The sequence below is a fragment of the Lutjanus erythropterus genome, chromosome 18, assembly GCF_056507025.1.
Source record: "Lutjanus erythropterus isolate fLutEry1 chromosome 18, fLutEry1.hap2, whole genome shotgun sequence".
In the NCBI taxonomy this organism is placed as follows: Eukaryota; Metazoa; Chordata; class Actinopteri; order Lutjaniformes; family Lutjanidae; genus Lutjanus; species Lutjanus erythropterus.
Window position 1 is genome coordinate 5,834,519 of NC_139334.1, and position 14,900 is coordinate 5,849,418.

At 39.9% G+C, this 14,900-nt stretch overlaps 1 protein-coding gene across 2 annotated transcripts in view; it reads left to right on the forward strand.

Moving 5' to 3' along the window:
- The window catches only part of fndc5a (fibronectin type III domain containing 5a), a 42,553-nt gene extending 31,213 nt beyond the window's left edge, over positions 1-11,340 (forward strand). Inside the window, exons 4-6 of one of the 2 annotated variants that reach the window (XR_014772281.1) lie at positions 7,618-7,707; positions 7,888-8,078; positions 9,327-11,340. Coding sequence is in view for 1 of the 2 variants with exons in the window: in XM_084742359.1 (XP_084598485.1) it covers positions 7,618-7,707; positions 7,888-8,021; positions 9,327-9,386 (284 nt within the window). In the remaining variant the exon portion in view is untranslated. The remainder of the gene's footprint in view (positions 1-7,617; positions 7,708-7,887; positions 8,079-9,326) is intronic. The other variant, XM_084742359.1, reaches the window with a different exon arrangement.
- The last annotated feature ends 3,560 nt before the right edge of the window (positions 11,341-14,900 follow it).

Below are 14,900 nucleotides of genomic sequence, written 5' to 3' on the forward strand. Positions count from 1 at the left end.
TCAGGTTGTTGAGTCAGACGCAGTAGACGCCTCTGTGAGTGTTTGTTTGCTTGTTTTATTTGGAAGCTGTTAGATGAAGCAGCGCACTGCCTCAGTTCACTCATCCATTTCCAAAAAATGTAAGTTTCTCACATATTGGCAGACTCTGCACACACACACACACACACACACACACACACACACACACACACACACACACACACACACAGCGAAAGTCCCTATTCTCTGAAAAGGAAAAAAGATTTCCCCGCTCCTCCACACATTATTTCCCTCCATGCACACATTTCACAAAGCAAATCTCCATAGAGAGCAGCTCTGTGATTCATCAGCCTTCGTTTGCACTCAACAACAACTTCACAGTTTAGCACAACACCGCACTCTTTCTCAGTCTCATTTGCACCACTCAGTCAAGGATGTCTGTTTAATTAGCTTAGCTACGTTGAAACAATGAAACCTGCCGATGACAGATGAGCAGATGTTCTTCAAGTCAGTATTTTGTAATGCAGTGGAAAATCAGCACACTTAGGATTCAGGATCCACCTCAGCGTCAAAATGAATGTTAGTTCATTTTCTATAAGCGTGAGACAGTTGTTTATTTGAATCCATCAGGACATGTTGGGCTTTTATATTGAAGGGCTGCGTTGTGCATGATTTGCATCATTTTTTTCTGCCATCAGGCTGGAGGTACAGAAGTATCTGCTGCCGTACCACCAGACTGAATAGCAGCCTCTTCCTTCAGGCTGTGGGACTATTTAATTCATCCTCAGCACTCCTCCATATAAATTAGTTTGTTCTATATTTGTATTTATCTCTTCTGTCAGTTCCAGCCAAACAATTAAGAGGGAACTACACTGAAATCCTCTTACATACAAACTTTTTGTAAATTTTAAATAAATAAATTGCCTTGTATCCTTGTATTTTTTAGGTAGACAACTAACAGATGATTACTGATCATATGGAAGATCAAAACTGCTACGATCAAAAGTAACTAAATAGTAAGTAACTAATAGTAACTAAATATACAAATATGCCATTAAATGCCTTAAAGATGATATTAAAAATAAAGGTAACATAAATTGATATTTCTGCTTTAATTTGCTTATGTATTAATTTACCTTTGTATTCATTCCCTTTTTATTTATATTCCTCCTCTGCACTTGTATGCAGTTGATGTCTGTTTGCACTCTTATGTCAATCAATAGGTGAAAACACTTTTAATGCCAGCCCCCTCACTTGTATTATGAAGCAGAAATGTTGAGAAAAATGTAAAGAACAAATGAAAATACAGAAAAAAGTGTGGGGGAAAATTAAATATTAGTATAAATAAATTAGAAAATTAAGTGGGAAAGTAAATAAATATGGGACCTAATACAAAGGTAAGACAAAATTTATTTATAGTCATTTATTTATTTTTAATTTTGGCGGTTTTAGTCCTCCACATTAGAGGGTGACACAGGAGTGGATTTTCACTACTGTCCTGCCCTAATTCCATGACAGAGTTAAAAAAAAAAAAAAAAAAAAAATCCTATCCCCTCCCAATCCTGGAAGAATGACTTTTGTACCGTCCCACTCTCATACACACACGTCCCCCAAACGTCATACACTGCTCTGGCTCAGAGAGAAGAGAATAAAAAATAAGAAGAAAAAAGACAACAGAGCGATTAGAATTATGTTCAAAATAAAGAAAATAGTGTTTGTTCCAAAACTGTGTATTCATATATATAAAAAATAACTGACCTGTTTGACTTTTTTCATGTCCCACGTGGCGAACAGTGAAACCGTCCATATTTCAGACCTTCTGTAGAGATTAATGATGATTCAGTGTGACATTACCTGCTCATCGTTCTGCAAAGTGCCATCAGCAGAATCAACACAAATAGTAACACATCAGTGTTAATGGAGGTGATAATCTATTTGTGTTTAACTGATAAATCTTTCTAAGCTTATGTTTCATTAAAAGGACAACAAATCTAAACGGGCTGTGACGTTACTGTGAAGGACTGACAGAGAAAAAGACAGAAATCGAGTTTGTCTTTCACTGCAGATAATTGCACAGGGTGGAGAGTGTGGGAGAGAGTCTCTGAGTACAGCTGTTAGTCCATTGTCTCGATATGACAGGCGAACGTCCCGAGAAGAAAAGGGAGGTTTTCACCATCCTCGCTCAGCCGCTCAGCCCTTCTGTTCTGCCGTATCATGCTGATCTCAGTGGATAGGATGAGCCCGAAATGCAGGATTATTCCATGTTCCTTCTAATTTCTTCTTTCACAATGGGTTTAAGCTTCAGGAGATCAAAGGAGACGAGAGAGATGAAGAAAAAAAGCACAACCTGTGCACAAAACAGGAGGGAGACAATGAATCAGAGACAGAGAGGAGGGAGGACCAGAGAGTCACAGAGGATGCAGCCGTACAGGAAAATAAGAAATCTAGTCTGTGAGCAACAGACAATTAAATTCTACTGTTCACCCAGAAAAAACAAAAACTAGGTGTGTTTCCACACAGATCTACAGTATATGTATACTAGGCCTGTTGAAGAGCCTTTAACAAACTCAATCACACCCTTTATCATTTATAAATATGATGAAAGTATATAATTATGGTACTATTTATATGACCTGCTGATGTTCTAAGTTTATGGGTATCATCATCATATTAGTGAGCTAATATGTTCGTTCGTTGGTTGTCTGTTGTTAAACACAGACACACAGAGTCTCTCCAGGATTTTGCTGGATTTTTGGGGAACTGCTGTGGCCAAAAACTTTTCTAAAAAACTGTGTTGCATGTTGCTGTTTTTTTGCAATTAAATTGCAGGAGGAAGTGAAAATTTAAACGTAAAAATTTTTGTATAATAACTTTTTTCAGAGACAATGAAAGTGTTCTCTGTTCTCAGTGTTTAAAGTATCCGTACCAGAAAGGCTCAGGATTATAAAAATTCTAACAAAATATGCTGTATTTGTAAATGATGACAGAATTTCCAGGTCAAATTAAAATAATCTGGAGGTGGAGGGACCTATTGAACTCATGACCTCAGCATTTCTGAAATGTTGCTTGCTGCCCTGCCGCCCATTTCTTCAGTGTTTAACTCCGGCTGTGGCATGGGTTGCTAGATTACTGAGCAGAGGTCTTGGTTTCTGTATACTGTCGTGCAGCCATCACATAACTCCCTCAAAAAACACCAAGTTGTTGTGTTTAGATTTATGTTTCTGTGTGGATTAAAGTGGCACTCCACTGTCAATTCATAGAACCCAGAGCCTGGCCTCGTCTGGAGAATGGTGAGCGTGCATCAGACGTGCTACAGCTGACCAGTTAGCCCCAGTGAGGCTGGCTGGCAACAGTGTCAGGCACCTTGGGCTGTTGTGCTTTGATTAGTTAATACTGGGCAACAGAGGCCAATCGATCAGCAGGATTGCTTGTTGCTAAAAGCCATTGGAGCGTGGGGTTCCTGCCACAGTGGGCCCCTCCAAATGTCACCCACTGCATCTAATAAAAGGACAGAAGTGCTCTCTATGCTGCGGTGAACTTTAGATCAAGCCTCTGACTTCCACAACACTCAGCAGTGCAAGAAAAAGTGACTACATGTTGTTGCTTTGTTCGATAGAAACCTGCAGGCAGACGAAACGCTCACTTCTCTCTTTGATATTTCTCCTGATGGTCACACGACTTCAAAAATGATGATACAGCGGCTGGTGTGAGTTGATCCTGACTGCTGTGATTATCTTTATCTCTCTATCCGGCTCTGTTATGCAGGATCCCCAGTGGCCTAGCTGAAGCCTTAACTATTCTCTTCATGTTCTGCCTCTCTATGATCTTTTGACTCCAGCAGCCGCTTGCAGAATCAGGCCAATTAGTGATCACGCAAAGCACGTCTCTATCTGCTCATGTATGTGTGTGTCTGCCTCGATTATACAGTTTAAAACGCCTGCCTATGTGAAGCTGATCTTTTGAAAATCATCACTCCTCTTCCTGCTGCAACCAAGGTTTCTATCGGCACCTGTGCTGCAGCTCCCCGCCATTGCTCTGCTGCACCTGTAATTTAAGACATAAAGGCGACAGAAGAAGACCGGCTGACAAGTGGCAGCATTCCTTATAGATATACAAAGTATAGACTGAGATCTGGACGAGTAAAAGCAGTCAATTCACAGAACACCACCCCTAAAAAACTGCGTGAAGAGCTTCAAGATCTCAGGAGTAAGAATATAGACCTTGAACTCCATCTGTCTGAAATAAAAGAGTACATCAGTGAAACCCCAAATGGATAAAATGACAGAGCAGTATAGTTCAATCAAGTCTGCAGGTGCTCAACAACAACATGCACCGAGGAGCTGGAAAGCAAAGACAGAGACAGAGGAGAATCTCACCTTCTCAGGAAACTGCAGAAAACATGGTGATGGTGAAAAGACGACTTGAAGCCGTATCTATGGGGACAGAAACCAAAGTCAACTCTCCACCATCGTCACTTTGGCTAGTATTTACTAATTCTTGAGCAGAATTTATTCTGTGTGAAGTTACAGAAAGGATGAAACAAACATAAACCAAGAGCTATGGTAAACATCTGCTGACTGCTACAGCTGCTCTGTTACTTTCAGAAGCTGAAATTGTTTATGACATGATGTCACAGCCTTTGACATCATTTAAATGAATTAAGCTTCCTGAGTGCAGAGACTGATAAGAGTTATTAGACAGTTTTAAAATCAACTATCAGTTCTTTTTTTTCCACAACGGCCTCCAATACAAGCATTAATCGTGTAACTATCAGTTCTGAAATGTATGGAAAACACACGACAAAGTGCTGAATATTCCAACACTTTCTATTTTGAGATGAATAAAATGCTGGCAAGAAATATTTCTGACATATTTAACTTTTTACTTTCTGATGCAAAAGTAAGTTAAGGTGGAAACAACTATTGTTCAAGATAACATTTAATGTTCATAAATATTCTGTTTCTCAAAACCTGACGCACCACCATTCTCCCACACATTCACACTGTGGCCATGGCGATGTGTCGCATTCAAATGCTGTTAAAGATATTGCAACAGTTTGAATTAAATTGCAATAAAGTTAGACACATAAAGAACAAAGAGGATGACACGTGCATAGGCTCAGAAACAGATGCAGTAGGTTTTGCCACTGACTGAAGACAGAGATAGATCCATGAGTAGGACCAGTTACCTATTAGTAATAATAAGAGAACCAAAATTACACATGTACATGTGTTAAACTGCATCTTCATAACCCCAAGTATTGTTCTTAAGTACATATTCAAGGTACTTGTACTGTATGTTGCTTGGTTATTTCCATTTGTCTGTCAGCTTTAGTCATTTTCAGATCACACTTTTTCATACCCGTCCTATTCAGTCAAAACCACAAATCTCCAAATTTTGTGATTTTGAATTATAATTTAAAGGATTAAGTGTGCCTTCATGGGTTGAGGAAATTCTCCTACTTCTTAAGCTAAATAAACGATGTAAAAACCCTCTTGGATGAGCTGCAAAATGAGCTGTCACAGAGCGTAAAGCGGAGATGTTTTTCTTAGCTCATGAAAAACTGACTTTTTAGAGCTATGTGGTTCTGACAGTACAGCCACACTACAAACCTATGATGATCTTATAGAATATGACACATTGCTATAGATTAAAATACCCAATGGTATATACAATAGTTCAAATTAGTACAAAGTACATTCTGTAATTTTTTTGTTTGTTTTGAATGTAGAAACTTTACTTGTAGCGGGGTATTTTCAGTGTGGATCAGTACTTCTACTTCTTCCAGTCTTTTCCTTTTTTTGCTGTTCAATTAATCTCAAAAGGTAAAGATGAAATAAAATCTAAACTTCTGATGATAAAAAGTTAAATCAGACTCCCATGCTCTCTCAAAAGTCAGACTACTGCGGCAGCTAAAAGATAAACAACATAACCTTCCACCTTTTCTGATCCCTCCTTTCCTATAAGATGATAACACACAGTCCCTCAATAATCATAAGAGGAAGAAATAGATATCAGAAGTTGTTTACCATCTGATATCTGAATGTTACATCAGCCGTGTCACAAATTTTAGAGTTATTTAAAATACAAACCTCTTCTCTGATCACAACAGCCTGATCTGTCAACCGTTTTACCTCTGAGGTGATGATGGTTGATGCAAAGTTGTTCGTGTTCAAGATCTGTGCTCATTCTGTGATAGAGCAATCCAGCAATTCTTATTACAAGAGACCTCTGCCGCATAAACACACTGATGCTGACTTATTTGCCTCCGAGCTCAGCACGCTTGAAGTGTCAGTCATTAGACTCGGTGAAAACGCTGATTTTAGAGCAAAACATTTTGCTGATATGTTGTATAATTTTGCTGTTAGGCTGCCAATTAGCAGCTCCTCGTCTCCCAAACGACGACTCGCCTCAAGACTCGGGAACTCAGCCACCCGGATAGAAGCATAAAACAAACTGCAGCGGTGCAGAGTTCACGACAGGCCCTGAGTGTAAAAGAGAAATGATCAGGTCAGGTCAGGAGAGGCCATGTGAGACAGTGAGACAGTGAGACAGTGGACGGCAGTGTCATGTCAGCAACACGAAGGAGATTTAACTGAAAAAGTTATTGGTAATTATGAGTTCTGATGAAGATCAGCAGTACACTGACCTTGACTTATTTACATTTAGGCAATGTATTAGGACATTTTCTCTTTTCTTCAGAGATGAGGGGTCCAACAAGCCGTAATTCATTCTGACCCTCACACACACACACACACACACACACACACACACACACACACACACACACACACACACACACACACACACACACACAGTCTTCTTTCACATACATGCATTTTCACTCCTGCGAACAGTACATACATCCTTACACTTCCACACACGTATATGTATTCTTTATTCTCATATACATACATTCCAACTCATACAGATATATGTTTTCATTCTCACATGTACATATGGAAAAGTGACAATATATATACAAGTACATACCTGACTCAGGATGTTCCTCATTAAACAGGAAACTACTCTCAAACCAGGAAATACATGTAGAAGACTCGAATGGTGCTGTTAGTTTGTGACCTGGCAGTTAAGGGGAAAGTTAAAGGAAACTTAACTTAGAGTGACCAATCCCCTGTTTTTTGCACTTCTAACTGTTAAAAGGGTGTTAGACATTTTAGGTAAAGCCTCAACGCTGTCCGAAACCTGTTTAAAATTTGTGAGATTTGATCTGGACCTTGTCCAGTGTGGTCTAGATGTGAAAAAATGAAGTGCATTGCATTTTTCACAGACAGAATTTAAAGGTTTCAAATCTGAAACGCTGTCATAAAGAGTCTCTGGTTTCTCTGGGATAATCCGGTCCAGATTTGACAAGTATAAATATAGTTGGCATTTTCACAAATAGAATAAATGTTTCACACATTTGAAAGTGCTGAAAAAAGTTTCAGACAGTGTCAAGGCTTTACCTAAAATGTCTAAAATGCTTTCACAGCATTAAGAGGTATATATGTATGTGTGTGTGAATTATGGCTTGTATGGCCCTTTTTTCAGTTATAATGCAGAATTTGACATTTTTATTCAGTCCTTATCGACTTCTACTAACAGTCAGATGAACATGTTGCCCTTTGACTCCTTTAGACGAAGTGACGATGGAGGAAGTGGGCCAGACCACCCAGCTGAGGGCGGGGGAGCTCATCATCATCGTGGTGGTACTTATCATGTGGGCAGGTGAGGACAAAACTGTTTATTCAACCAGGATCAGAAGGCTTCACACGCTGTCGTTATCTGACTGAAAAACAACAGAAACCCCTGCTGCTGCTGCTGCTCACAAAAGCAGGTGCATTCATTTGTGTTTATAAGGATAAGCAGAGCTGGCTCATGATGAATACGTTGTGCTTCTCCTCCCAGGTGTGATTGCTCTCTTCTGTCGCCAGTACGACATAATCAAAGACAACGAGCCCAACAACAACAAGGACAAAGCCAAAAACTCCTCCGAGTGCAGCACTCCTGAACATCCGACGGGGGGGCTGTTGCGCAGTAAGGTATAACCCACCCCCCTCCTCCCCCCGGGTGCCTTCCCCCTCAGCGGCGCCGGGCAGGTGAATGGTCCCGGCCACTTCTAGACTTTTTCCACTGACACTTCATGCAAAATCATAGTGTCATCTGAACAGAAGTGTATTGCTGTCATGCCAGAAAAAGAGAAAAAGATCAGTATCACATTATAAAAGTTGTTATAACGAGATGTTGTTCATGTTGTAACAAGATATTTTCACATTATTACAATATACAAACTTAAAATGTTATAACAAGAAACTTATCTTGTTATAAAAGTAGACTATTTATCTTGTTATGATGTGAAAAGTTCTGGGTTATGACATAACCTTTATTGTTATAACATGATAATGTATCTTTATAACATTATGTAAGTGATAAGACCCGGTCATTACTATAAAACAAACCCCAACAGATGGTGCAGGACACCAAAAAAAATCAATAATTTGACAATGTTCATTTAAAACTTAATAGGAACTATGACAGATCTGCATCCGAAGCAACGGTCTGTTTGTTTCACATTATAACAAGAAAAATAGTGTATTGTTTTTTAAAAGAAAAGTTTTTTGTAATAACATGAAAATATCTTGCTATAACAAAGAACTTTTCACATCATGTTAATACACAACTTTTCAATTTCAGTTGGTCAGGTATCACATCCTAAGGTCTGTTATTCTGCATAGCAGATGGTTGATATGAAGAACAGACTGCTGCAGTGGACACAGTTCTTATTATAGAGGAGAAATAAAATAATTTTTACATTAATAGTTTGTCTCAAACTATTGGATTTTTAAAGTAAGTAAGCAGCAGTGTAATAAGCAGGATAATGGATAGTGAGCAGGTCATTATTGTGAAATAAACCCAGGTTTTTCAGAATGATGCCCTGCTCACTTTCATTATCCCTGACATATTGGTCCATCTTTCCTTTTCTGGCGTGGTTACGCTGCAGCACATCTGAATGTCAGCATCAGGCTTGAGCTGACCGCTTCAACATGGCAACATTATGTGCATGACTCTGCAACGTGCAAATAGCAAACACACAATTCATGGCTTCTAATCAGTTCTGTTTTGATCAGTGCACAGAGCCCCATACCATATCCATTCACTGTGTTCAGACCAGTGCAGAAAACAAAAAGTCGGAACAAATCTTTATTCCGTTCACTCTTTCGCTATGAACATCAATAAAACATCGGCGCACAGAGGCATCCTCACGCTCATTGATGAGGCTTTATAGTGTGATTCCTGTGAGTCCTCCAGCTTTCTCATACCTGTCATCTTCCTCTTCCCTCCCACAGTTCCCCAAGAACAACAACAACAACAATAGGATGCCATCTGTCAACATCATTGAGGTGTGACTGCCAGGACGTCTTCTCTTTATCCAAAAAAGACTTTGTGTTCTCACAAACAAGCAGGCCCCTTTTTAAGCCCATCTGCTTGTCAGGATGAGGCCGGGACTCTGCGCCCCTCAGCGGCGCTTACTCTCCTTTGGCACGGGGCCTGGCGCTGAAGCCAAGCTGCAGAACTGGCCTGGCCGGTGCTGGTCCGAGAGCGGAGTCAGCGGTGGAGGGACTGTGGCTGCACCGTGCTCAGTAACTACTGTACCGTGGGGCGGCAGAGATTAGGGCTCCGGTGGTGGAGAGTCTGCAGATAAACCAACCCCAGGGACCAAAGCCGATGAGCGGAGCCAGAGAACTTTTCATTCTCTCTCTGTCGCCCTCTTGTCTTTCGGTGCGTCATCAGCGACCACAAACCTGGACATTTCACAGTCATCTCCTGTACTTAATCTCATCACCTACACCTTATTTTCTGTGTTTTCTTAAGTGAAGGTAAACGCTGTAGATCATTCAAGTTCATCGCTGTAGTTTGACTTTTAACAAGGTGCCACCAGAACAGCCTTGTTGTTCTGGTATTCCATTTTGTTTTTTTCGATCCCTCCTCGGGCAGAAGCTCTCTGCCATCCTGTGGAAAATGTTTTCATTCTGGCGAGCTCGTTATCCCCCCTCAGGGAGTCCAGACTCCACCTGGCTAATTTAGGAGCCATTTCTTAGATGAGCTGTGATGACGCCAGAGCAGCTTTAGAGGGATCACTCGGCTCACCATCAGAGCTGAATCACACAAAATTTGTTGGAAAACTCATTCTAACACATATAAACAGCAAAGTCCGTGAAACATCTTGGTCACATTTGCTTTCCTCCTCTTCTTTCATGCTTTTATTATCTGAAATGTTACATTCCACATCCAGGATGAGCCCTTTAGTATTTCCTTGTGTCTTTCTTCTGGTGAGGAAAAAAGGACTGCCATAATGGAGAGCATCTGTCTAATTAATGAACTTTAAAGGTGGATGTCTACGGAGAGGCAGACTTGCCTCTGAAGAGATCCCTTGTATCAGCAATAACAGCCTTCAGAGAAGCACGGAAGCACGGACACAAACTCTGTAGCCTTTTCGTCCGTCCGAAAAAACTCCACCTCCCAGCATGCAACGTTCAGACAGATGAACAAACTGCACATGGAGTATGAGGGGATTAATCCCGAGCCTCGTTTGCAGGCCATCCCACTCCCGAACCTTTCGAAGAGAAGTCTTTCAGTGCTGTTGTAAAAACTTTCTGATGGAGAGCATGGAAAACTTTTTACAAGCCCAACCTTCAACCCCTGAGACAACCTTATGACATCCTGAACAGAAGGGCTTCTATCCAGACTTCTTTTTTTTCACAAATCAAAGTCAACACTTGTGTTGAAACTCCCTGTTGAAGAGGCTAAAAACAATGATAAGGGATTAACATGCACTGTATACTGTAAAGGAACTTATTTCACGAAGGCAAATGGTTTATTTGAGGGCTGATTCAAACTCAGTAGTGCTGCCTTAAAAATAATTATATCTTATGATTTATCTAATAAGACGGAAGGCCCTGTATCTCACTTTTGTGTCATATTCATTAGCTGTCACATAATATTTAAATGTGTGTGCAAAGTAAAAGGAGTCATGACAAGCTGATGACATGTAGGCTGAGCTGAGACATTTAACGTGTAAATACATTTTATATTTCATTCTTGTCTGGTGGTGTCAGTTTAGAGAGCCTTTAATGAAATGTGACAAGACTAATGTGGAAAATGTATAGACTCCTAATGTAAAAGGGAACTGCTACAGGTGATGCTTTTTGTTAATACACTGCTTTCATTAATGGGCTTTTTCATAACTCTTCTACTATTATGTATTTCTATTACATTATGTCATTGTGCTGTGTATGTGCAATAAGAAAAGATTTTTTTTTTTTTTAATGAGGAAAATGATGAAAAGCGCTGGATATTTTAAACAGTAAAAGTCGAGGGCCATTCAGCCACTGGAGCTCTGTACTGACATGCAGAAAGGTAAACACATCAGCTGCTCTCCACCTCGGTCTGCGATACTCTGGCTAGTCCTTTGTCAGCTCAGACAAATACATGAGCGGTGGAAGAGAAAGCCAGTGAAGGTGGTTAAAGGGACAGTTTGGATCTTTTGACATGGGGTTGTATGAGGTACTTGGCCATAGTCGGTGTAATTAGTAGATGGTCGGCGCGCCTCCAGGTTGTAGTAGGAAGCTAAAATAGAAGGATGTATTTTAGCCTATTTTCATGGCATTACTTTGCCAGCAGATATTTGTTTCAGCTGGGAAAAGTATTGGCCTCCTCAAAGCCACCAGACTCCATAGACAAATTCATTCATTTTACCTCACAGATGCAGATTAGGAACATCTGTGTTCTGCAGGGTAAAATTGCTGTTTTCAGAGTGCAGTGGAGTCTGGCATCTTAGAAGGGAGCGATACTTGGCTTATATAACGGCGGTTTAATCAGTTTGAGTATTTTTTTTATCACAAAAAAGTAAAAATTCTGTGATTTCAGCTTCTTAAATGTGAATATTTTCAGGCTTCTTCAGTCCTTTATGACAGTAAACTAGATATCTTTACATTCGAGGAAGTCATCTCGAGCTTTGGGAAACACTGATCGACATTTTTCACCATTTTCTGACATTTTATAGACCAAATAAGTAATCACTTAATTACATAAATAAATCACGTAAATAATCAACATTAATCAACAATGAAAATCATTGTTAGCTGCAGCCCTGATACACTGATTATGGAGAAGTACCTCATAACTACCTTTATAAGAGAGCAATGCAGATTATGGTTGAGCAGAATAGATAGAATGATGACTAATGCACTGACAGGCCTCTATCACTCCCTTAACCCTCTCCTTCTACTTTCACTCTTAATAAGAGTGGAAAAGCTCAAGCTTGCGCTTCTCCAATAAGCACTGATTCATGTGAGGCGAGAGCGGCTTTAAAGTGAAGTCACAGAGCGGGAAACGGGAGAAAGAAAAGTTGCAGGGGCCCCTCTTGACTGATTAACACAGACATTTAAGCGGTTACCAGGACAAACTTGGTGAAGCGTTGAAATAGTGCGTCACCCAGAGTGATCAGCACTTCACGGAAAACTTCTGCGGCCGAAGGTTGAATCCATTTTTTCCCCAGGAACTCTGCACCGGTAGCTGGCTTTCCGATCAATAAGCATCCATCCACACAGTAACAGAAATGATGATTGTCTCCCCGGATGATTTCTTTGAACTAGGGCCATGTCTTAAAGTTTGCCAATAATATATTTCTCAACAGTATTCCCTACAGGCACTTTTTTTTATTTATGTTCCTCCTTTTCACTTGCTTAAATAAGTAAAACTTCAACAAGCAACGTAAGAGGTTTACTCTTAAAGCTGTCCATTCTAAACTGAGTCTATCAGAGACTCCGAATTATGGTACAGTCCATGTTGCCATTGTATATACTATTTTCCTTATTACTGATTTAGGGCTATTGTGAACATCCACTTTTGTGGCAGGATGTTGTCCAACTTTGCTGTTAAAGGAATAGTTTCACATGCATGTATTTGTTTTCTTGCCATTAAGACACGAAGATCAATAACTCTAAAATCTGTACAAAAACTATGGAGCTACAGCCAGCAGCTGGTTAGCGTAGCTTAGCATTAGATTTGTTACCTTTGGACAAAGCTGTTCCCTTGTTTCCAGACTTCATGCCAAGTTACAAAGTAAACTTATGCTAACCAGGTAGTACTGTCTCCAGCTAGATAGTTTTAAACCTTGTGTTTTGATTCCCAAACAAGTCATATTGAACTTTTCATCAAATGTAATGCCATTTTAACACCATCCTTGATTTACCATTCTTTGTGCAGTTTCAAATGCAAAAAGTCGTCAAATATGTGACTGGAATCCACACTTCTGTAGAGTGATATTGATCTTCTCTTTCAGCTCATGGCACAAAAGCAAAATGTCAAACTACTCCTTTAAGGGTTGCACACGGAGATGATAAATAGCTGATTTTAAATTAAAGATTTGACCATGGGTCCACACATTTCATACCTGGCGGTGGAGTGCAGTAAGGTTTGCTCAGTTAGTCAGACATGGACCTAACTGTTGCTACCAGTAAAGAAATAATGATTTGGATTCAAGTTGTTCATAGTTATAAGGACATCCAGCCACTATTAGTGTTTCTGGTTCGAACAGGAAAAGCTGTAAACCACAGATGAAAAGTCTTTTTCTATAATTACGCTCAATTAATGGTGACGACTGTACGAACTGAAACATTCCACTTCAGCCCTGTGGTGGCAAACCACTCTTAACACACTACGGACCTTCTTTCAGTTTGAGAGGCCCAGCGTGTTTTCTCATGCTACTGTATGTATGATACAATGCCTGAAAAATACTGTATGCTTGGTAGCAGTAATGGACTATTCTGTGACAAGACAACAGGGCAGTAAAGACACTGGATTTTCCAAAACAATTCACATAATGTGTATTTTGTATGACACTAGAAACATGCCTGGAAACATGAACGCATCCCTGTGATATTACAGAAGTTGGACTATTTCAATATGGGTTCTTGAAATATAGGAATGAGATCCGCAAAGAAGCATGGTTAAGAAAATGAACTGCTTTATTAGTGCTATCATGTTTATATTCATTGTATGAGGTGTACAGCAGTCATTGCTTAATGAGGGCTAGCATGGTTTAACTATTATGCACAAGGTTACACAACTTCAATTATGAAGGATATGGTGTATGCTTACTTGTGTATGCTTAAATAAAATAAAAAAATATCTAATGTTTTGCACAAAAGTCTGTGTTTGATCTTAATTGGGAACAATGATAATAGTTGGTAACGTTCAAAACAAAATATGAGACTGTTTAAACCTTTCAGGACAAAAAAGTCAAGGTGGTGAAGCACCATTTCAAAGAGGACTGTTATACAGAATCCAGGAAGACAGGCTTCTTCTTCTTTAGTGAATAATACATGTGAATCTCAGACTTCAACTGTCAGAGTTTCTCCATCAAAAAAAAGGCACACAGACACACAATTGGCCATGCTACTGTTACTGGGGACTGGGAGGAAAGGAGTCGATGCCTCCTGAAAAATTCACTCAACAGTATGGCTTCAGGCAACTACATTTACTGTTAAGTCAGCACCTCGAGTAAGAAAACGTGCCTGAATTTGTAATGAAATAGAAATCGATGAGACTTAAATAGCAAAACACAACAAATCACTTGGATCTTACTCAAGTCCCATGTTAGATTATCTTTGTTTGTTTATACATCAATACAACAGCAAGCAATCGTTGGCTTGACTGCATGGCTGAGCAGCAGAAATGAGGGGCTGGGATTTTGTGGCTGACGTGTGACTTTTATCTCGCGGAGTCTTTTTTTCTTTTTGGTAGTGCAGTCTGTTTTGACAAAACCAAATACTAGCCGTGGAAGAACTGTGAAGCATGTCAGGTAAACACAAACAGCTTCCTCGTTGCTGAGATCCCACTCAAGACTCTGGAGGGGC